Raw genomic sequence first — 25460 nt, forward strand, 5'->3', positions numbered from 1 at the left:
CACATGATCTCGAGGTGGAGAGGGGAAGATGGGCAAGACCCAAGGTACCAAGAGAGGAAAGAGTATGTTAAATTTTCCCCGCATAAGAAGTAGAAAATGAGCAACATGTACTCCTAACATGTCCAGCATATGCGCAAATCAGAGAATGTTATAGGGGCAATGGAAGCAACCTGAAATCCCTACTGCAGTGGCCAGCCAAAGAGCTAGGAAACTACATAAAGGAAATTTTAGAATATCGCAACAAAGTACTTGGTCTAGCACATAGGCTAGCACAACAAGTACTCACTGCATAGCACATTTATGCTATTTTCTTTCAATGGATGTAAACAATCACTACTTGTTGATAGTGATCACTGTCCCATAGATCCTGAAGGGTCTCACGAGGACATTAATACAATCATATCATCTCTCTCTCTCTCTCTCTCTCTCTCCCTCCCTCCCATTATCCCATGGCTCTAGAGCATCGCCATGCTTAGCGCCTGATGGCGTGTGGTGGTTTCTTTTCCCCATAATAGAAAAGTTGTGTGGCTTTCTAGATGGTTCTTGGCGTATGTGTATCGATTACCACGCCTTGAACAAGATCACTATTAAGAATCGCTTTTCGATACCCAGGATAGCTGATATTCTGGATAGGTTGAAGGGGGGAGCTGTATTTTCCCACATTGATTTGAAGAGTGGGTATCACCAGGTTCGCATCCGCCTAGAAGATGTACATAAGACGGCATTCAAGACTTCTTTTGGGTTATATGAGTTCTTGGTCATCCTTTTCAGACTCATGATTGCTCCTGCGACATTTAATCGCATGATGGACAGGATCTTTCAGAATCACAGAGCCTTTGTTAGTATGTTCTTTGATGACATGATTGTGTTTTCGAAAGATGAAGAGGAGCATTGGGAGCATCTGGTAATTATGTTTACAGAGCTGAAGAAACAGTGGTTGTTTATTAACCCCAAGAAGGGTGAGTTTTTCATGGCTGAAATTCATTTTCTGGCATATTGTTTCCAAGGATGGGGTCCGGAAGGATCTGGCTTAAGTGGAGGCCATAAAGAGTTGGCCACAACCGAAGAACTTGCATGAAGTCCGGAGTTTCTTGGGCTTGTGTTCATACTACCGCCGCTTTATCCATCATTTTGCAAATATTGCAGCTCCTATGCATGCACTGTCAAAGAAAGAAAGGGCGTTCCTGTGAACAAAGGAAGTAAATGACTCTTTTGAGGAGCTGAAGCAGAAGCTTATAACAGATCCGGTGCTAATTTTATCTGATTTGCGGAAATCTTTTCATGTGCATGCGGATGCCTGTGGTGGTAAGAATGATATTGGAGCTGTTCTAACACAGGATGGGCACCCTGTAGCCTATGAGAGTCCCATACTACAGCCAGCTGAGAAGTATTTGCAGATTTATGGGAAGGAGATGTTGGCTGTACTTCATGCCTTGTCCACTTGGAAACATTATCTTCTGGGAGCTGATTTCTTTTGAGGATATGGTGGCTCTTCTTTTGGAGAAAGATAGAAGGAATCTAGATGAGGACAAACCTCCTGACACCGAACTTGCTCTTGCATCCAATCCCACTTGGAAGGGAAGCAAGAAGATACAATGCCGCTATTGTAAGCGGTTTGGGCATAAAGAAGCATCTTGTTACCAAAAGAAAGAGAAAGAGCAAGCACAATATCATGCACACTTGGTTGCTACAGAGGAGAAAACTCTACTTGAAGATCCATCATGCGAGATCTTTGCTGGCATTGCTCAAGTCACCGAGTCTTTTGAGGACCACTTTTGTTTCTAATTCAGTCCTTGCGTGTAGGGTACTCTGCCCGGGTTGCTCCCTAACATGAATGCAATAGGAGTGTCCTTATGCGTTCTTAAGTCAATAACAGGTACTCTGCCTTGAGTAGTCCCTCTAAAATGATTGTATTCCTTTTTTTGTGAGCCTTAGCCATTGAGATGTCCACTTGCACCCACATCGGAGAAAGGGGGGGTGACTAAGTGATGGTCTCCGTTGCTGGTCGCAAGCTGATTAAGTGGATTACTGTAACACTGCAGGTGTTGACAATATAGGCCTGCTCTCTGCAGTATTGCGGTAGAATTGGAGATCGGTTACTTCTTGCCGAGGGTCTCACCACCATCGCTCCGAGGGGGGGTGTTGGAGCATTTTGGAGCTTAGGTAGTGTGATGCGATGATACCAAGCACGTGGTGCTTGTTTTAAACCATATAATGCTTTCTGTAACTTGCACAATTTGTGTCCTGCCTTGCAACACTAAAGCCTGGAGGTTGCTTCACATATACCTCCTCTTTGAGGTCTCCATTCAAGAAGGTTGTCTTGACATCAAACTGATAGATTGGCCAACCATATGCGGCAGCCATGGCCACAACACACCTGATAGTAGTCATCTTGGCCACAAGAGCAAATCTATCCTCATAGTCATGCCTTTATCTTGTGAATATACCCGGGAAACCAAGCGTGCCTTATATTTTTCCACTTCACCATTGGCATGATATTTCACCTTGTATACCCACTACGTGCCAATGACAGATCTATCCACTAGTAGATCTATTACTTCCCATGTAGAATTCTTCTGATTGAAAACATCTTTGATTTCATGGCCTACATCCACAGAGGATTACATTGTGCCTCCTGAAAATCGGCAGGCTCCTCTGTAGCTTCCATTACCTGTGGTCATCAATGCATAGTTGACTTCATGAAGTCTCTTGGTAGCACCCCTTGTCCTATCAAGAATAGGCTGATCGCCAGCATCTTGGAGAGTGGGAACTGAAATTACTGGTTTTTGTACTGGAGCAGGCTGAGACTTTGGTCTTCTTTGATAAGTAATAATTTGTTGTTCAACAACGTTTTCCTCTGGCTGCGTGGGCATTTCTTGCTATTCTGAATTTTCTGTTTGGGGCTGCAACACACCATCTAAAGCCTCACTAAAATCAATGACAGTTAAAGGAGTGGACCCAAATATTAAATATCTTTCATATCAATGTAGCCCTCTGCTTCACTACTAACAATGAGCTTTCATGTGACTAGATTCCACAACCTATAGCCTTTGCTTGCTTGGTTGTATCCAACAAAGATGCATTTAGTCCCTTTGTTATCCAACTTAGACCTGTTTTTGTCCGGAACCAAAGCAGATGCCACTGAGCAAAAAATACGGATGTGCCCAATTTTGGGAGGTTTACCATAAAGTGCCTGAAAAGGTGCGATGCTTCCCAAAGCTTGGTGGGATATCTATTCTGAATATATGCAGGTGTAATCACAGCTTCTCACAAAAATTATTTGGACAAATTCCTCTGAGAAAGCATGCAGCGGGTCATCTCCAAGAGAGACTTGTTTTCCCTCTCGGCCACAGGATTTTGTTTAGGAGTGTATGGAGTTGTAAATGGATGCTTGATGCCATGCTGTCTTGCAAATAGTCATTGAACTTTTGAAGGCATGTGATAGATACTCTCCTCCATTATCAGAAGGCAATGTTTTGATCTTGGCATCCAATTTGTTTTCCATCAACTGCTTATATTCTTGAAAGAAACTTAGATATGTGATCCAAGAAAGAGATGCACTGTAGCGCACAGATTGGTGTATCGGATGCTTCTTCCCTCAGGTTCTTCTACTTTCGAAACTGCATCAATAATGCGCAATCCACAACTCAACCTGTGTACCCTGTAGACTCTATGGCAATCTGAACCTTCAGAAAAAGTCCCAGTGTACCTTCCCCTATCAAATAGTAGAGAATCCCCTCTGTATTTGTCTGAGATCTACTGGAACAAAGAAGCTCGATTTTCATCTTGCTCAACAGGATCAATTGTGGGGCGCACAACAGCAGTTCGTGCCCGATCTGGTTTCCCTTTGCGAACGTTGATTGTGTGCAGCAGTTCATGTGTCGCCACTGTCCGTCGTGTTTTTTTAGTTCTTTTTCTTGCATAGTTGCTTCCTCCTTATGTAAACGGAAACCTTAGGAAATGAACCTTAAGAAAGATGTAAACCAAGGAATTACAGTGCCGCACATGAAGAAACACGATGCCCAAGCCTGGTGCTTGTTCCTTCGCCGTCACACAGCAAGAAACACGTGGCCCAAGCCTGGTGCTTGTCTCCACTTTGCCCACACCTCACTTTTGATAGGTGACGCCCCTTCCTGCAGACGATTCCTTCAGCTAGGTGCTACAGAGACTGAGCTCGCACCAAGTTATGAACGCACATTGATCTTCTCCACACTTGCAATCTCAGCACGTCCAATCACTCCACCCTTGGCAACCTCTCTCTAATACCATATGTAGGAACACAAAGTGAGGGAAAGACCCGGACAGCAGCATGAGCATACACAGCAAGAGAGAGAGAGAGAGATAGATAGATAGATATATATATATTAACGTCTCTAAAAGGCCAAACGGCCTATGAGACTAAAACAGTTGATAGAGAGAGAGAGAGAGAGAGAGAGAGAACCAAAGTGAACCAACTAGATAAGGAATGAACACAATGAGTGATAGTACATCTAGTGACCACTAGACTAAACTACATGTCCATACCCGTGACATAAATGTCCTACACTTCCCTCTCCCTACTTCAATGAAAACCTAGAAGCAAAGAGTGTGTGTACCAAGAGTGTTCGAGAGCAAGATGGATTAGAAGAGCCTATCATTAGACTGAGAGCGTAGAAGCTTCTTACAAATTAGCACCACAAAACAAAAACCATGGGATAAATGCAGGAGGACTTTCAGAGAGAAAAGTAGTAATGAAAGAAAAAAGCTCAAGAAAGGATGGGTTAAATAGTCAGAAAGTAGAGAAAATTATGGTGGGATGGTTAGGACCCTTGGAAAGAGGGCAACTAGCTGAGGCAGTGGTGATGAAAGTACTGCAACTCAGCATGAAGGCTGGGACCAACAGCAAGGAGAGGCGCCACGTCACTGTGAGAGTCAGTGACCACCCCTTCATCCTAATGTATACACATTTGTAGTATTATGGATCATTGGCCCATCCGACATCGTTGGGTTTGAAAATTCTGACAGGTTGCTTATTTTATATGTGACTTAAGCATGGGGTACTTTCTATCTACTACTTATCACTGCAAGAAAAATGAATGTTATCTTTCAGCTAGCAGCCATTGGTTATCTTAATGAAGCTGTAATGTGGCTCCCTCCTCTTGACATTGCATTGTTCAGATCTTGCACACATTACTCAAATATTGCAAGCTTCCTATAGGTGTAGTCTGCTGCAGCCTGCTTTTTTTCCTGCTGGCCAGCCTGAAATGCATCATGTGTCAGAGGTGCTTCTGGAGGAGACTCTGGAAATCCCACAGGAATAGAAAGATCACTATCTTCTTTTGGCTCTCTATCCATGGTGGGATTGCAGTGAACCTTTGGAGGTCCAGGTTCGGAGCTGTCCCTACTTGCCCTCGCTGTCTCTCTGCTTCGGAGACTATTCAGCATTGCTTATGGGATTGCAGAAAGGCGAGGATGATTTGGATGGGGGTAGCCAGGATATTCAGTCACTTTGCCCACTCCCCATTCTTTATGACATGGGGCTCAGTGGCTTGGCTTTCTCTTATAGGGCCTCAAGTATTCTATGAGAGATTTGACTCCTCTCGGGCCATTTCGGTTCGACGTCATCAGACTGAGTCCTGTTCGTTGGATGTGGTACCACACCTTCCTTTTACAGCTGTACATGCCTCTGTGGATACTTCTTGGGAGATTCTAGCGAGCATAGCATCCTGGCATATCTGAAGAGCCAGATGCACAGAGGCTTTGGAGGGTACTCAGGTTCATCCCTCGCACACATTGGCTAGTATCTGGACAGACACCGTACATACTTTGATGGCCGTATGGACGGGTATGCAGGGTTTTTTATTTATCCTCATGATTTCATGATGTATTCCGCTTTGAGCTTGCTCTTGCGGGTTTTTTCTCTTACTTAATAGAAGTCTCTTTCTTGGAAAAAAAAAAAAAAAAAAAAGCATCATGTGTAGTATGGTTAAAAATGCTGAGGATTCCTTGATTTCCGCCATATGATTTTGGTATCCTGTGATAGATATAAAAAATTTGATGGATTGAATTCCTTCATTTGCTGCCATATCATTTTGATATTCTGTACTAGATAGGATAAATTTGATGGCTTGGAAGGATTGCAAAGCGACTTGCTTCCAATGCTAAACTTAATAGACCGTCTGGTAAATGAGTTAAGCGTTCAATGGGGAATCTTAACAAAGGGTTGTTCTATTACCTGATGCAACAAGTATGCTGTGAGGAGATTTCTTTCATGGGTTTCAAGGAATGCAGCTGCTCTTGAATCTGCCAGAAAGGCAACGATATAGACATTAACAACTGTATTAGGAATTATAATATCGACAATGCAATTGGTCTCTTGTTATAACTGGAGTCTTTACCAGGAATGAGAATGGGAGCTTGCTTTAGAAGGGGGTGTGAAACGGGTGTAATGACTTGAAATTGTGTAATGTGACAGGGTGTTGCTTTGAGGGGATTGTTCATTATTGACAAGTCTGGAATAATTCAATATGCAACTGTCAACAACTTAGCATTTGGACGGAGTGTGGATGAAACTTTGAGGACACTGCAAGTAAGTGTTTTTCTTTAAATTATATTTCTACTTTTACTTTTTGCAGTGCATTTTAGATTTAATGGTTTCAAAGGGTTGTATATTCAAAATATCAGAGCTTTGGGTGGGAGGTGGCAGACACGCACACAAGACAACATTATTTGTAATGCCCTGCTATGCTGGGGGTGCTGAGAGACATAGCTCTATCAAAAGTAAAATCATCAACAATATGCATATGCTCTTCTTCATCGCATTTCATACCAGCCTTTTCTCTTCCCTTTGCAAGTTATTCCTGAGACATGTCTTTGTTCTGTCCAGGCGATTCAGTATGTGCAGAAACACCCCGAGCAGGTCTGCCCAGCTGGTTGGAAGCCTGGAGACAAATCAATGAGTTCTGATCCCAAACTGAGCAAGAACTATTTCAAATCAGTATGAAGAGTGTATTAGGAGCATATTAGCAGAATTGCAAAGTGTTTGTGAAGTTGATGGTGCTTTTTAAAGTATGCTTACAAAACCATGTATTCAGGGAAGAGGTTTCTGTTCTGCTTATATATTGGTCATGTTCACATTTCTGGCAAGATAAAACGAGATTGTGAGTTAACTCTCTTATTCCCTACATAAAGCAAGACAACACTTTCTCCCACATAAAAGAGAATTCTGCATACGTGTGTATGACGAGATTCTGTGATGGTTGTCATGGGTCACTATGTAATGAACCGGGGGGATTGTCATTGCAGAAGATGCATGGCTCTGACCTTGCACTTTCTTAGTAGTAACTGGAAACACCACTGAGCTAAAGAGGGAGTGCATGGCTATGTGCCTCCCTTGTAAAGAGATTATTGTTTTCTGCAAAATCGCATTTTTTAAAAGAATTTTCAAAGGAAATGAGCACAAAGTCATTGAAAAGCGGGTTTTTATATAAAGCCTTGATTCTACACAAGGAACATGAACATGTTGCTTTGCAGACCATGAGATAGTGACAATGTAAGTCAAGGACGTTTATAACTTGAGTTTGAGATCTCCCTTGAGATAAATTTACAAATATTTTCTGATTGAGCTAATGTTGTTAACACAATCTGAATGCCAGGCCAATATGTATAGTTTTCTGGAAAGGATTTGGGTTGTAATTGAGTCAAAAAACCCCATAATTCTTTTTTGGAAGAAAGATCTCTCTTTCCACAAGGAAGTCGTACATAAATCAGTCTAGCCTTGGTTGCACACATCTCAGCTGAAGTGCCCAAAGCAACTTAACGAGGCATAGAAAAGAAATACAACCACCAGGTTTGCATGCTCAATCATTCTCCTAACTCGTTGGCAAATATAGATCTCCACTCGTGCGCATCTCACCACCACTCTTAGCACTTTCACCTGAGAACCACTTAACAACAAACATATGATAGTTAGAAGTCCATCGTCAATCAAATTGTTGCCCTAGTGCACTTCCAAGAAATATGTGCATGTGCTGGAAGAACTGTAAAAACACACATGGACTAAGCAGAGTCTAGATCAATGAGTGTCAAGGCAAGTGATTTGCATAATACAAACAACGATAATTGCAACACTCATCTTGTGAGTGTACTAGAATTGGCCAACATACCTAAGTACCACGTTTCAAAGATCCATTTCTTGATTGTCCTCAAAGAACCTAAATACGAGACTAAATCTGAAACATACAACAATTGAAAATCCAAAAGAGAAGAAAATGCCGATTTGCAATGTCAAATGTAAAAAATTGAAAAGATTTTCAATGTAAAGGTTAAAAAATTTATATAAGAGTCTATTGAGCTAGAATGTGCACTATACAACTAGCTTAGAGGCCACACTCTATGCATTTGTGTTGCCTTAGTAACAAGAATTTGATGGAACTAGATAGGAGCTATGCTAGGCTAGAGTAGATAGCCAACATAATGAAATGGAAATGGAAAGCAAATGAAATGTTTAGAAAGAAATGAACAACCAAAGGAAAGTACTTACATAACCAAAGAGGCTTGAGGATTGATTGATTTGACAAGTGAAAGTACAATGCCTTTATAGGATAGGCGCACACACACACTCTAAGTACCAAATGTATATGGGATAATTCCCAATATGACATGTGGCACTCCTAGATATAAAATAGTCTAGAACTCACTCTAGGACTCAATAAAACACACTAGAAGTCACTCAAATTGACTTCATTTCCTAACACTAGAAGTCTAGAACCAAGAAGAGAACATGCCAATGACAGGACTACCAATCTGTGCACCCTATGTAACTCAGAGGCTAAAGTTTGAGTGTGTTCAGAGGTTGAGATCCAAGCACTCTTATGGATTGAGACTCAACATGCTCAGAGGCTCATGTCTTAACATGGCTACATGACTAGCTCATAGGTCGAGGGAATACACCAACATCTTGGAGACCCTATCAAAGCCAATACATAGCTTTCAAAGTACATCCCCCTCTTGGCTGCAGGGAATAATTAGGGACATGGAGCCACACACCATGGATGTGAAAAGCAATACATCATTTTAGGAGGACTATCCAAGGCAGAGAACCTTTATTGACCCAACACACATCATTATTTCATTCATTTTTGGGAAATAACCCAGGGCAAAGTACCCAAATACATCAATCTCAGAAAATATACTCATCATCCTCGTCTACCTCTAGAGGGGAGAGATAGGATTTCAGTTGTAAGTACTTGTTCCAGAGTGTCGTCCTCTTCGTCCTCGTTGGTGGCATCCTGCACCAAGTGGGCATGCTCCTTTGATTGTTGCTATGTCAGGTTTTGAAAGCAACGATCTTCCAAATGGCCAAGCTTTTTGCAGTAAGTACATTTGAAGGTTTTGAACTTGCTTTTGCCTTTTGAAAAAGTGACCGGTCTTCGTTGAGTCTTTTTATTGCAGTTGTGTCCTTGTTACGACAATCCTTCTTAAGGAGAAAAGCCACCATGTCATCAAAGGTGGTCATTACAAGGCGAAGAATTTCAAGGGTGTTCTTAAAACGAGAGACACCCTTACATACTTTTTATGAGAACCGTCATTTTGTCCTCATCATCCGGTGGACATTTTAAACTGGATAGTTGTTGCACAAGCGATTGCAACTTGGCTAAATAATCATGGAACTCATCATTATCCTCCATTTGCAATTTGTAAAATTGTAATTTCAAAAACACGTTGGAGTTTGTAATTTTGTTACCGAACAAGCTCTCCAGGTGCTCCCAAATCTTTTTAACAGTTTTCTTGAAGTCCACATGATGAACAACTGAGTTGGCCAAGCATAGACCAATGATAGCAATGGGAGTTCACTTGACAAATGATAGGCACACACTCCAAATATATAGGGGTTAACTCCCAAATATGATGCATGGCTAGCAATCAAACAACGATTTGACAAGGCAAAGAAGATTTGGGAGGTGCTCGCTTCTCTACTTTTTCGGTTGCTTGATGATCTACTTCGGAGGCAGGCTGCTTGGTCCTTTGGTTCCTTGTCTCTTTGCTTGTTTGGGCCTGGTTTTTCACTTGGCGTTTTTTCATTAGGGGTCATCTTGGAAGATGTTTTGTGGAGGTTGAAGCTCTATTCGCTCCTGCATCGCCTTTGCCCTTAGGGTCTCCATCCTTCCGTGGCTTGGGTTTCTCAGGATCTTGTAGTCGGGTGAGCAGCTATAGAAGTTGTTCAATCTGTTTCTATAGCTCGTCCCTCTCTCTCTCCTAATTCCTTCAAACATATTGGATCCTTCATTGGTGATTCGGGCATGGACTTTGATGAACGTAGTCTTTGATAAGAGTACTTTGTCCTCTTCTTGTTCTTTTAGGATGCCAACTCGAGTTCATAGTTTGATGTCTTCGTTGTCTACTTGGTCGTTGCTATGGGTCTATACATCATTTTCTTGACATAACCTATGCTTATTTTGGCGCTTGAGCTTTTTGAGCCCTTTGCTTAGTGTCTGCTTTGTTTCATTAGCTTCTTGAATCGTTGCTCAATGGCCTTCACCGCCTTAGCTTGCCATAGCTTCTGATCGTCCTTGAAGGAAACACACGGTGCCCTACGGAACTCGTTCTCTTCTTTTGCTATGTATTTAGAGACTTCTAGTGGTAAAAAAAGTTTCCACTACGTAACTTCATTGCATACCAAACTTTCAAAGCATAAGCATCACAGCATTAGGAGAGCTCCCATTCTTCACATCAATTCGTGGAAGTGGGTCATGGGGAATTCGTAGGGTATTCATTGGTTCATTGGGTACTTTGGTCGTTCAAGCTTGGATGGTCCCTTTCCCATGTCATCCAAATTTGTCTATTGGGGCTATTTCTTGGCTGGTGGTGCCACTATTCTTTTGCCCTTGGTTTAGTTGATGCGTTCATCCGTATCTCTTGGAACATATTTTCTAGGACATTCATGAATAGTACCACGAATGGGTCTTCGATAGTCTCTATTCATTCAGCTTTGGGTAGCTAAAATCACTTCGGTCAACTTGGTAGATGAATCCTGCATTGAGTAGTTGGTTGGTTAATCACCTTCACCAAGTTGTCATAGTTAGGGTTCATTTGGTATCATTGATGTTAAACAGGCTTGGCATCTAGAATGAGGGAGATTCTGTGTTGAATCAAATTTGGTGGGACCCTCTTCAAATCTTGTAATTCCACACAAATGTACTCCGCGAAGAGTACTTCGGCTTTCTTGAGGATTTTTGAGAAGTTCTTCATTGATCTAGATCAACTCTAGTGCTTTGTACAAGCCTCTGATTAATATAAGCCATCTCATTTTGTTTATTAAAAAATAAAATCCGACGTTTTGCACCATCCCACATTGATTTCTTTGCTTGCTTGACCTTCATTGATTTATTCTCATTACTACCTTTGACTTGTCTAATTCATTGTACTAGTTGTCCTTAGACTTCTCTTTGTCCTTTTTTGTCTTTGATGCCCCATGTGGAGCTCTATGACTTCCATCAGCCTTTTGATTACCTATCTGCATTGTGTCAATTACGACATGCACAATGTTGAGGGTGGTAGCTTTTTCTCAATGTATGAGGCGTGGGCCTCTTAGACCTATAGGTGCTTGGCCTTGCAATCTTTTAGATTGTCCTCTTGCCCATTGGTATCTGCACCTCATTTCCATTTGGAACATCTCTGAGGGTCTCTCCTCCCTAATCATGGAGAATCTTGGCACCCTCACCTTAATTCTGAACACGATGAATGTGACCGCAAAGTAGGGCTCCTCTAGCCTTAATGCAAACATCCTGCTTGTTGACATCACTAACCTTTGATCCTCCATATAGATTTTGAATGGAGGTATTTAAGTCCTTTAACTTCAGCCTCTTTTGCACTTTTTCAGAGATGACATTGTTCACTCCTATGTCTCCATCAATTAGCGCTCCTAGCATCAATCCTTGTTGTGAGGCGTGCAGCCACAAGTTGTCTATTAAATAATGATTGGATTTTGGAAGATTTCTTCACAGTTGGAAGCAAGTTTCACGAGTTTACTGATGGACATCATCACATTCAGTTCTTGAAACTTCTCCTAGGCTCAATTGATCGATTTTCTCCACTGGTCCTTTGGGTTCATCTTTGCTCTTACATTTGTTGCCATTCTTCATTCATTCATTCAATCCCATTGGTCAACCATTCATTGGCAGCTGATTTGATGGCTCCCCTACTTTGATGAGGGGTTCTTTTTGCTTGACGTCATGTATTATTTCCTTTGTCATCTTCTTTTCTTCATTCCAGTGAACCCCCCATTTTGTTGGCTCCTTCGGCCTCATTCGGACCGCCGCTCCTTATGATCTTATGACCACCTTCTATTAGTATTATGCCCACTAGTAGTGTTCATTCATATTGATCGCATGACTTTTTATCATGTCAAGTTGCCTCTTGCACAATTGGGATTTGCTTTTCCAGTGAGCTTCCTTGCTACAAAGTAGCATGTTGTGCTAGTGGTCTTCATTCTATCCCCTTATAGGGTCTTCTTGTGTCTTGTTCCACTTGGTGGATGCTTGTCATTTGTATGTGCTTGTTGAGCCAATAGTCTTTCGTCATGTGGCTCAAGTGATTCCAAATGTTGTAATGCTTACTCGACCCTGACACCAAATCGTTGTGACGATCAGAGTGTCCATCATCTAACTCTTGCTTAGAGTCCACCCCCCGTTTTTGTAACAATAGGATCGCCTAAATTTGACAACAGCTAGGGTCCTTTGCTACCTAATGTTATTGCGTAATGTTATTGCGTAGCACTCCTCACTTTGTCATGTAGCACACTATCTATGGGGGATTGGGCATCTAATAGACAATGTTAATGAGAAGGGGGGTAAGACATACTTCCAAATTTACTCTAGCATTCACCTTATTGCTCTTTACTCAGTGCCTTTGTTTGCTTGCTTTGCTTATCAATCGAAGCATTTACTTTTGGTCTTAAATCCTTGAGAGGTGTGTTTTAGGGCTCACTAGAGACACTGGGCGAGAGGTAAAGTAATGGTCATGCTACAATTGAGGGGAGTTACTCAAATCATCAAGGGTTAAGGACTTTATGAGAGGGCTTGATTGTGTATATTTTATGCTTGAGTCCAAAGCCAATGACATGACACACTTGATAGAGGGTGGACACACATATCATGCTTGGGGACATCCCATCCACATCCAAGACCGAAGCAAGACCTACAGAGGTTACCGTGGCCCTTGTCAAATGCAAAGCCACCAGGAGGCCATGATTGGAACACATCCACATATAATTGCCAACGTTCTATCTTTGACCTCATGCCCATACAACCCACCCACCATTGGGCCCAACATCATATCTGCCTGACGGGGTTGCTAGTATGCACTTGTGGGTTGGGATTGCTCAAAATATTTGCACTTGCACATCACTTGATGCCTTGCATATTTGTCATTCTTTCACATGGATGCAACATAGGGGAAAACATATTTTTATTTGTTTATGTACGAACACTTAGATTTGTGGGTGTTTATTCTAGGTTTCCTCAAGGAGGTTCCATAGTGTGGAAAGAGGGTTTTGATTACCAAGTGGTGGTAAGCACTCGTGGAGTGAATGATGAGAAAATTTGAGAGATGTGAATGATGGTAGTGTATTGAAATCGTTCAAGTTTTTGCAGGGGTTCTTATATTTTTTATTTCCTGTCACTCACAATGATGTGTGGCAATCATTCACAGTTCCATTTTCCGATGGGTTTGTTACCAAGGTGGTTTTGTTCTCCTTTTTTAATGTGCCATCTTCATTACACATACACCTTTCTATTAATGCACTCCATTTCACTCTCATTCAATTGCCCACTTACTCTAGTATGCACTGCCATTGTTTAGGATTCTCATACTTAGAATTGCTTCAGATCCTATGGATTGAATGGGTCTGGATTGCATGAATGAGCAAGTTGGTAAATGATGATGGCATTGTTGTGATGACTAGGATTGTGCATGTATTATTGGTTTATGGATAGTTTAGTTTATTATGTGGTTGATAGATTCCTCATTGATTATATGTATGGTCCATTGATTTATGGATAGTTTATGAATTGTGCATGTCTTATTGCTCTATGGATAGTTTAGTATATTCTCTGGTTGATGGATTCCTCATTGATTATATGTATGGTCCATTGATACTTTCTAGCATATGATGGTTGACTTTGACCATGATCATAATGCATTTGAGGTTGATAGATAGAGCATGAGTGTTGGGGGGTGGCATAGTGTCAAAGATGATTATGGGGTTCTTGATTTTTGAGGTTCCAATTTTGTCAATGGGTGGATTGGATGTTGCAACATTGTAGAGGATGTTGAGTAGTATAGATCTAGTCTCTTTAGTGGTAGTTTGGTAGATATCTGTACTTCTTCCTTGGGGGGGTTGGGATGGATAGAGGTTGGTTGAGTGCAATTGTGGGTAAGACCATGTCTGAGTAGCAAGGTAGTAGACTAAGCTATGCGGGCTATTGTCCCAAATCATTCTCAATGAGTGGAGGCAAGTGTGTAGCACTCTTGTCTCAGCTAAAGGTTGTACATGATGAGTTTGACAACCTTGAGGAGCACCTTTTCAATAATTTTGGACTTGTGTGCTCTCCAAAACAATTTTTTTAATTAGCTTTGAATAGAAATTCAAAAAATAATAGAACCCTCTAAATAACATATCATAACAAAAAGACGTGTTAAAAGTTAAGTTGAATTTCTTGTTTTTAAAAGAATATACAAGCGAATTATAAAAGGCATTCATGGGATTACTTGAGATTAATCTCAAGTGACAATTTGGTGTTTAGAGAGTTTCACAAAGCAATAGTGGTAAAATCTAAAAGGATTTTATACTATTATCAATAAACACCTTGCAAAGTTAGAAAAAGCAACACTAAGCCTTCTCGAAAAACGTCTCGCTTCCCAAAAGCATAATGATTGGTAAACTCTGTCAAAAGGCACTTTTCCTTTTTCTTGCTCCATATCATCATCATGAACTAGATCATAATTATTGAAGACTTCAAAGGTTGAGATATTATTTTCCTCAAATTTGTGTATGTTTCTACAATGGATTAGGCTTCATCCTAATAAGGATATGGCCAAATGTGCACTCCAAATTGAAAGTCTATTGAGAAAACTAGATAGATGCTCTCTATTTGTAGTCAAGGTGTCTTCTTGTTCGTTCAAATCTTTTATTTTTTCGATATTTTTCTTCTCTAGGAACTCCTAAGTAGATAACTCTTCTTTCTCATGTTTTGTCAAAGGTTCACATCTATGCTTTCGCTCCTCATTGTGGGGGTTAAAGGTCACTGTGCCTTTACCCCGGTTATGTACAATACTCAAACACATATATAAATGAATGAAAAAGAAGATTAGGGTGTTTTGCACCCACCAAAAACTTGTGTGGCTCTATGTTTCTCTCTCTCCCTCTTCCGTTCTGCTTCTGTTGAGAGCACTCTCAACTGGTATCAGAGCCCGGGTGATCTAGTTGAGCATGCGTGAATGCCTAGAAGCTCAGCAGCTTTGTGGGAGAAAGAAGAAGCTCTGTGGGAAGCTTTGTGGGTGACTTTACTTGCATTCGAGTGTGCAGAGACCTTGAAGGAACCTTTGGAAAAGTCACTTTGGTTTTGCGAAGTGGTTTTGAGAGCCTGTTAAGTGTTTTCAAAGAAAAAGTCGTTTTTTTTGCTTTTCCCTATTCCGTTCGACGACAGAGACTCCATGTTGACTTGTAGAGGCAACCATTGCCTGCTTTTGGTGTCAGGAGCTTGGAAACACCTTCATTCTTGAATTTGGGATCATTTGTTGGATTTCTGACTCATTGTGTCAGTTTCAACGTTTTTCTGCACGGGTGTTGGAACTCAAGTTTAGAGCAACCATTTGCAGATCCTGTCAATTCCGATGGACTCAGGAGGTCCTAAAACTTCTATGTTGCTCATCATTTGCACTCCGATGGAGTTTACAAACAGTTCAGTTTCCAAAAACGTTTTTCAATCCGTGTGTTGGACCCAGTGATTGGGACCACCGTTTCTAAAACCGTTTGTCCCATTGCATTTCGGATGCCTAAAAACCCCAATCTCTTAGTTCTTATGCAATTCAGTGGAGTATTTTCAGAGTTATAGATATCTGTGTATTTGATATCGTCTCTCTGTTATGCATTTTTCATTATAAGGTTTTGAAACCTTAGATTTATGTCACATGGCAGTGGATAAGTGTTGATTCCCATTTCTCACTCATCGGTTGGGATTTTGGACTTCTAGCAGGAGAGATATTTGCAGATTGTCTCGCTGAGTCCGATTATGCAAAGGTGCCCATGTTTTGAGGCATCTCAGGTTCTATTTTCAGTAGCGGTCATTATCGTGGGACCATGATTTCTTGAGCATACCTTATGCAGATCACTCTGGTTGCAGTTTGAGCCATGTGTGCTCATTCGTGGTGTGAATTGGGTTGTAGTGGATGATTTATAGGCCATTTGGATGCATTGCGATCCTTATTGGATGCGCTGATAGGCCTAGATTGCCTTGTGGGATGCTATTTTTTATGGACGCTTTGCACATGGATGCTATTTTATGCTGAGGGATAGCTTTGACACATTGCAGTTGATGCACTGATAGTGTTATGCTCTCTTGGATGAGATATTGTTGATGCATATGCCCATGGACGGTGTTTATGCTTGAGCCATTTGGCACTTATTGGCATTTTGGATTGCCATTGCAATTGGCATTTTCTTTTGGGCCAGATTTGCTCATATGGATGCATACTACATGCACATGAGTCAGCTATATCTTTTGATGCTTTGAGCTTTGAGTTTTGGTGATATTTCACTCTATTGTGGTATACACATTTGGGTGCACTTGGTATTTGGTGTGATTCTCTCTTGTAGGCACTAGCGTTTGGGATTTTGCTTTATTTGCATCATGGCATCCTCTTCCATGTTTGAAAAGAAGTTTTTTAGCATTAAAAAGTTTGATGGGACAAACTTTTCTTTGTGGAAAGAACAGATAAGGGATGTGCTTATTCAAAAGAAGTAGATAAAACCCTTGTAAGGGATTGCAGCTAAGCCTGCAGCTATGTCCAAAAATGAATGGAATGAGTTGGATGCATTGGCAAAGTCTACCATTAGACTTCATCTTGGGGAGATAGTTTATTTCATAGTAGTCACTAAAAATACTACGGAAGCTTTATGGAAAAAGCTGTGTGCTTCATATGAGAAAGAGGCTGCCTCAAACAAAGTCTATCTCATGAAGAGATTGTTTGAGCTGCACATGAAGGAGGGAGTATCCATAGCTTTGCACTTGAATGAATTTAATATCATTTTCAGTCAGCTTCAAGCTCAAAAGCTAAATTTCGATGCAGAAATGAGGGCAATATTTCTCTTATGCTCATTACCATCCTCATGGGATACTTTCTGTACTGCTATCAATAACTCTGCACCTGGTGGAGTATTGAACTTTGATGATGTGGTTCGTAGCTTGTTGGTCGAGGAGATTAGACGGAAGTCAATGGAAGGCAACAAGCAGGATGCAGCCTTAAATGTGCAAAGGGGTAGATCATAGTCCAGAGGGAAGTTTCAAGAAAGAGGGAAGTCCTATAGCAAGTCCAGGGCACGGAACATTGAGTGTCACTATTGTGGCAAGAAGGGCCACATGAAAAAGGATTGCTACAAGCTTAAAAGAGACCAAAGGATACGAAAAAGAATGCAACTTGGGGTGCAAATCAGAAGGAAAAGAGTCCAAGGGAGGACAAAGGAAAAGTGAAGATCGAGGAGATCAATGCAGTTACACATGATAGTGACAATGACATTCTCTTCATGTCTAGTTTATCTGCAAAGTTGCTTACCACTTCAGATGATGCATATTCCCAGGATTGGATTTTGGATTCTAGTGCTTCATTCCATGTTACTCCCCATAGGAAATGGTTCTCCACTTATGACAGTGGAAAGACAGGTTGTGTGCATCTTAGAAATGACTATGCATGTGACATAGTGGGAGTAGGTGACATAAAGTTTTCTTTTGCAAATGGGTCTGCATTTATTTTGAAAAACATGAGACATGTGCCTAAGCTGACTAAGAGTCTCATTTCAACGGGTCAGCTAGATGATGCTGGTTTTCAGACCATCTTTGGTTTTGGGAGTTGGAAAATTCAAAAGGGCTCTATGCTTTTGGCCAGGGGTGCCAAGTGTGGGACTTTGTATCCCTTACATGTATCAGGGGTGTTTGATCATGTTGTTGCAATAACCGAGCAGCCTAGCACTTCTTTATGGCATTGTCGGCTCGGCCATATGAGCCAAAATGGGATGAAACTCTTATGCCATTTGGGTTATGTACTGCATTTAAGTTTCTCTGATTGTGAATTTTGTGAGCACTGTCTCTATGGGAAGCAGACTAAATCAGGCCATAAAAGAAGGGGAAAGAAAGAGTTTGAAAAGCTTGATTTGGTGCATTCAGATGTATGTGGTCCCATGCCTACATGGTCATTAGGCGGGGCTGAATACTATGTGACATTCATTGATGATGCAACTAGGAAAGTGTGGGCTTATACAATAGCTCGAAAGAGTGATGTGTTCCAGGTATTTCAGAAATGGCTGGCCTTGGTTGAGAATCAGTCAGGTAGAACGCTTAAATGCCTATGGACTGACAATGGTGGAGAGTATCTCTCTCATGACTTTCAGCATTTTTGTGATACACGTGGGATTAAGAAGGAGCTCACATCCCCTCGTACTTCAGAGCAAAATCTAGTTGCAGAAAAGATGAACCGTACCATTCAAGAAAGGTTGCAATGCATGCTTTCCAATGCAAGTCTTTCTAGTGATTTTTGGCCTGAGGCAATGAAGACTGCAGTGCACATGATCAATAGATCACCTAGTAAGAGTTTGGATGGTGGTATTGTTGAAGAGGCATGGAGTGGCAAGAAGCCCTCTTACTCTCATTTGCGTATATTTGGGTGTGAGGCATATGCACATGTGCCAAAAGAGCTTTGAAAGAACCTAGATCCTAAGTCTAGGAAATGCATCTTTCTGGGTTATGGTGAAAGTGGAGAGAGGGGCTATCATCTCTGGGATCCAGAAGCAAAGAAGATCATACGTAGCCATGATGTAGCCTTCAATGAGAAGAAGATGCATAAGGCACCCATGAGGGATGTGGAAATGAGGAGGATCACTTTTTAGGATGTGAATCCACCTGCATATGTTGATAAACAGCAAGCTGTCCATGCACCAAATGTGCAAGAAATGGTACCACCAAGTACTCCCACAGGTATTCAATCAAGGGTAGATGATGGATCATCTATTGGTGGAAATGATGAGCCAAATGTGGCTGATATGCAGGTGGGACAGCAAGCTAAAATGCCCTTCAGAAGATCATCTAAAGTGTCTAGACCACCTGATAGGTTTTGTTCCAAGGGTAGACTATGTGATGCTTACTGATTGTGGGGAGCCTTCTTGCTACAAAGAGGCTATGATGCATGAGGATCAACACAAGTGGGAGTATGCTATATGCAATAAGAGATGAGTTCACTTATGAAGAATAATACTTGGGACTTGGTTTCTTTGCCACATGGAAAGAAAGCATTGCCATGTAAATGGGTCTACAAGATGAAGGTCACAGGTGATGATGTGCCTAGGTACAAGGCCCATTTGGTCGCTAAAGGATTCAAGCAAGAGAAGGGTGTGGACCTAAGTTGCATTAATTCACTCGAATTTTTTTTTCGATTCGAAAAAACGCAAAAAATCACGATTTTCCCGAATTTAAACGAATCCAATGATTTTCCTAATTTATTCGTACGAATAAACATATTCATACGAATAAATGAGGTTATTCGTATGAATAAACGTAGTATAAATTTGAAATAATTGTTATTTTTGGTATTCATACGAATACATCCAGCTGTATTCTTGAGCCACATGCTTGCCTGCCTGCCACCTCTTGGTTGCCTACCTGCTACCTCTTGCTTACTTCCATACCTACCAACTCTCGTCATAGGTACCTTACTGCACCTTACTTTTGTTATAGTCTTTCGTTAGTAATCAATGTTTCTCTCTCTCTTGTTTTGTTTAAGACTGGCACTCATCTCTCTTAGGAGAGTTGTGTGTTGCAGTCTTTTTAAATTGTTTAATATTTATTTTGTATTGTATTTAAGTGTGTAGATAGGCTGGCACTCATCTCTCTTGCGAGAGTTGTGTGTTCCAGTCTATTTTTGTCGTGTGTTGCAATTTTAATTATAATATAAATAATTATCTTTTACCTGAGACTAGCACTCATCTCTCTTAAGAGAGTTGTGTGTTGTAGTCTCAGTTTGTATAAAGATGTTTGTTTGTAGGAACTCTTGGACTGGCACTCATCTCTCTTAAGAGAGTTGTGTGTTATAGTCCAAGCTGAGTAATGTTTTCATAGATGCTTATTCTGGCACTCTCATCTCTCCCTTGAGAGGTGTGTGTTACAGTCTAAGTTTAGAGATGTTTTCAAGTACTTAGTCTGGCACTCATCTGTCCCTTGATAGTTGTGTGTTGCAGTCTAAGTTAGATATCATGCGACGTTGTCTTAGACACTTAGTTTGGCACTCAACTTTCCCTGGATAGTTGTGTGTTGTAGCCTAAGTTAGAAATCATGCGATATGCTTTTAGACACTTAGTCTGGCACTCAACTGTCCCTTGATAGTTGTGTGTTGCAGTTGAATCCTAGTGTTATATGGTGAAGTCCACGATTAGGTTATACCTAGGTCATTTTTTGTGTTTTTATTTTCTATAGTATGTTACATGATTTAAGGCTTGAGCTTAAGTTGAGAGGTTATACCTAAGTAATTTCTTAGACTGCTTGCATTGATTTTCTTATTGCACTTGGCACTGAATTCTTTTTTGAATTCTGTGTTGCAGCTTACTGCATATGAGATGGCTCACACAGTGAGAAGAGGAAGTGTCAACAACCTGATCTCACAAAGTCTCAGAGGAAGGTACTGAAAAATGAGAATGTACACTTCTTAATGAATGTCGATCAGGACATCATTGAGACAGCTTTCCAAAATGGTGAAAGTGGTGTACAAAATTTGCTGAGGACAATGGTAGAGCGTGGAGGGAGGACCTTGCATGATCGATCTCCAGATGTTTTCATAGTAGAGTCTATAGACCAGTATTTGTACCACTTAGCGATGGAGGGCCGACGATGCCTCGGTCAAATAGATCGAGACATAAACTCATGTGACACAAAGTGGGAGGGTCCTGCTGTAGATGCCAAGGTCACGTACATCAAGAATGCATGGCGAGGTTACAAAGGCAAAGGAGCTACCTCGACCACCCTTCCATCAATGCACCCACGTCCCCAAGCACAACCGCAACCACAATCATCAATGGACCCATGCCCCTAGTCAGATGCTGCATTACATCCACCACAACCACAAGCACCAATGCACCCATGTCCCCAGTCATATGTTGCATTCCACCCAACACAGTTGCAAGCACCACTACAGCCACACCACACGTATGCACCAGTGCATCCACCACAACATGTCGAACCTTGTATCCCTTTTTTCCAAGATCTTTCATACCTAGAAGTTCCTCCTCCTTTTTCACATCTCCCACCACATGCATGATCACATTTCACCACATCTTTTATGCCTCCATTTGTGCCTCCTATCGCACGCGCAGACTAGTTTTCATCTCCCATATTTTTGCCTGCATCACAAATGCACAATCTATCTGCACAAGCAGATACATTCCCATCTCCTTCATTCTCGCTTGCACAAGCACCACGCATATCATATGGCTTGTGTGATCATGTAGAAGTGCCAAGACCCATGCGGCCTATACTGCTTCAACGACGAGACATCCGATTCATGCCTAGTGCAACTGTGGGCACAGGCACGAAAGGAACAGTCAACATGTGCAATATTCTTATCGCTCCCTTTGAAAGGGACAAGATTTATGCATGTAAGGTGCTGAGGGTTTCTGTGTCCGTTGATGCATTGAAGGCCAGCACATTGGAAGAAGCCACATGCTTGGGCGATGTCGTACATCCGGGCATCATTCGGGCAATAGGTCTAGTCCATGACGATAACCCAATGATACTATTTCTGTTCTGGAATGGAAATCATTTGGAAAGATGGCTAACCTACCTCGAACATGACGTAAAGCGACCATCTCCGGTGTTTCACAGAGATGATGCAGAAATGCCTACTAGAGCTCCACGGGTCCGTCAGCATGTATTTGATATTTTAAGTGCACTAGTTCGCACTATTCATTACATGCACCAACACAATGTCCTGCATAATGATTTGCATGGGCAAAACATTATGCTACACTTCTCGGAGTCATCCGAGGAGGTGTATCTGGGCATTTGTGATTGGGGAATGATGACCCCATGCAGCACTAGAAAGCACTATCCCGCATTACTCAATGACAGCCCCAACACTATGCGAAGCTCCATTGCTAGGTTTTGTCACGTTGCTCCAGAGTGCCTTTGCACCAATCCCCCACCTTTCGATGTTGCACAGGATGTGTACGCCATGTCTCATCACATCTTGAAAATCTTGGACATTTGTGCACCATCGCCAAGTACGGGGCCCACAGAAGCTCTAATTGGGCGTTTACGATGATTTGCGGTTCAAGGAAAGTCAACTGAACTGAATAGACATCCAAGTACTATAGATTTTTGTGGGATTTTTGACATTGCTCCAAGATGTGGTATATAGCTCAGTCCAAACCAAGGACTTAGACCAGCCAATGACTGAGTCTTTCTTGGACGCGCCGGGATGTAACATGAGTGACCGATCATGGAACTTGTAACATTTTTAGTTTTATATATCATCCAAGTTTGGATCCACTCCATTGTTCAAACAGTTTGTATATTTACAGTGACATGATAAATGATGCGATAAGTAATGTTTAAGTATTGTTTGTATAAGTAAATGATGCGATAAAAATGATGATCCAATTGTTAAATATGACAAATGATGCAATAATTAATGTTTAAATATTATTTGTATAAGTGAATGTTGCGATAAAAATGATGGTCCAATTTTAAAATATGATAAATGATGCGATAATAAATATTTAAATATTGTTTGTATAGGTTTAATATTATTTAATTATTTAATATTGTTTAAATATTTAATATTATTTGTGGTTACAAATTAATTTTATCTTCTTATCATTTTTTAGGCTAAGTATGAGTATGGAGGGAGAGATCTTAGAGAACATTCTCCCACAAGATCCTCCCCAACCATAGCAACCTCCAGTCCAAGAGGGCCCACAAGGTGCTTTTGTGCCTCAAGAGGCTAATTTAGCAGACCAGTTAAATCACGCCGAGGGTCAGGCTATCTTACAAGCACAAAGAGAGATGCTAGGCAGAGAGGGACTAGGTATTTGATACCATGCAAGGTGATCCAGTCTCTCTTCGACAAGTACAGAGACTATGCCCATCAGAGTTCGTAAGAAACACCTTGTTTCTTCGTTCAGGAAGTGCTAGGAATAAATATGCACAGCCCAAGTTGTTAGACTTGTGGCACAAAACCCTAGCCCACATCCTTCTCCAACGATTCATAGAGGTGGAAGGAAGCATCCCCAATAACTTGCAAATACCCATGTATTTCATCCAATAGGTGTATGTCTACGACATCTTGCATCGACGCGTGGATTGGAATGACAAGCATCACTTGTCAAGAATAGGAAAGGGATGTCTTGCAGAGTGCAAGCGAGCAAGGATAGAGAATAGAGAGCCCATGTCTTAGAGACCTCGTGTGCTAACTCCCCAGGCACACAGTGATCTTGTTGACTCAGTCAATCGTTGTCCAGCAATTCTCATTACAACGGCTTCGCTTGCTGCCCTAGCCGCAACATTAAATCCTTTCAACAATCGTAGATTTCCAAAGCAAAATACCAAATCTGTAACTCTTGATGGCTTTAAGCAATTGCGTCTCTTAGAATGAATAAAATCGTATGCACTCCAATTTCACTCACATGCACCTGATGATGCAACAACAGAGAGCACACGAGTTGCAACATGTTGTAACTCCAATGTCTCTCCACCATATTCCTTCCACCAAGTAGGTGCAATAGTCATCTTAATAGCATCAAGATTCCAAGGATCTCCAAAAGAACCTTCGCGATTCATATATCTCACTCGTTGCTGGTAGGCCAGTTTTCCTTGATCTCTAGGAAGTAACTTTTTACAGACCTCTTGAAAGTTACTTATGACTTCAAGATTCTGTGATTGAGCATGCATTTGATATTGTGGATATACTGCAAATGCAGCTCCATGCAAAGGGGTGTGCATTTGCTTCCATCTCTTATCGGCCAAATATACCACTTGTTGCTTCTCCCTAGGAGCAAAGCGCACAAATTGTTTAACTTGTCGTATTGCTTCTGACATCTTCCAATACACTTTACCCATAACAAAGGCATCAGCATCAACCATCTATTCACATGAGATCTAAGAAACTCAACAAGGAGATCTTACAACTCCCACAAACAAATTTCATAGACATAAAAACAAGCTCATTTATCATAAGAGATCTAAGGAACTCACCAAAGAGATCCTAGAACTCCCATGTACAAAAATCTATTCACATGAGATCGAAGAAACTCAACAAGGAGATCTTAGAACTCCCACAAACAAATTTCATAGACACAAAAACAAGCCCATTTATCATAAGAGATCTAAAGAACTCACCAAAGAGATCCTAGAACTCCCACGTACAAAAATCTATTCACATGAGATCTAAGAAACTCAACAAGGAGATCTTAGAACTCCCACAAATAAATTTCATAGACACAAAAACAAGCCCATTATCACAAGAGATCTAAGGAACTCACCAAAGATATCCCAAGGAGATCTTAAAACTCCCACAAACAAATTTCATAGACACAAAAACAAGCCCATTTATCATAAGAGATCTAAGGAACTCACCAAAGAGATTCTAGAATTCCCATGTACAAAAATTTATTCACATGAGATCTAAGAAACTCAACAAGGAGATCTTAAAACTCCCACAAACAAATTTCATAGACACAAAAACAAACATATTTCTCACAAGAGATCTAAGGAACTCAACAAGGAGATCCTCAAACTCTGACAAAAAAATTTATCTCACAAGAGATCTAAGGAACTCAACAAGGAGATCCTAGAACTCCCACAAACAAATTTCAAACACATAAATATCTAAATTATTTTTATCACAAGAGATTGAAGGAACTCAATAAAGAGAACCTAGAACTCCCGCAAACAAATTTCAAACACATAAATACCTAAAATATTTTTATCACAAGAGATCGAAGGTACTCAATAAAGAGAACCTAGAACTCCAACAACAAAAGAAAAGACCAAAACAAAAATCCAAACAAGAGATCTCAGGAACTCAAAATGAGATCCTAAAGCTCCCTAACAAAAATCTATCTTATTTCGAATCTTCTAGATTTCTTTCACAACCTTGAGGACCATTCTCCTTCTTTTCCTTTTTAGATCTCTTATGCTCGGCTGAGGAACTAAGCATGAGATAAG

The 25460-nt window shown here is 41.0% G+C and overlaps 1 protein-coding gene across 1 annotated transcript in view; it reads left to right on the forward strand.

Moving 5' to 3' along the window:
• Nucleotides 1-7232, forward strand: part of LOC147892813 (2-Cys peroxiredoxin BAS1, chloroplastic-like) — a 56896-nt gene extending 49664 nt beyond the window's left edge. The window contains exons 7-8 of the mRNA XM_087386792.1: nucleotides 6455-6568; nucleotides 6866-7232. Of these exons, the coding sequence (XP_087242918.1) occupies nucleotides 6455-6568; nucleotides 6866-6982 (231 nt within the window). The 3' untranslated portion in view covers nucleotides 6983-7232. The remainder of the gene's footprint in view (nucleotides 1-6454; nucleotides 6569-6865) is intronic.
• Nucleotides 7233-25460: the final 18228 nt, after the last annotated feature.

This window comes from Dipteris shenzhenensis, chromosome 16 (assembly GCF_047967505.1).
Source record: "Dipteris shenzhenensis isolate YYH24624 ecotype China chromosome 16, Dip_SZ_1.0, whole genome shotgun sequence".
NCBI classification, from domain to species: Eukaryota; Viridiplantae; Streptophyta; class Polypodiopsida; order Gleicheniales; family Dipteridaceae; genus Dipteris; species Dipteris shenzhenensis.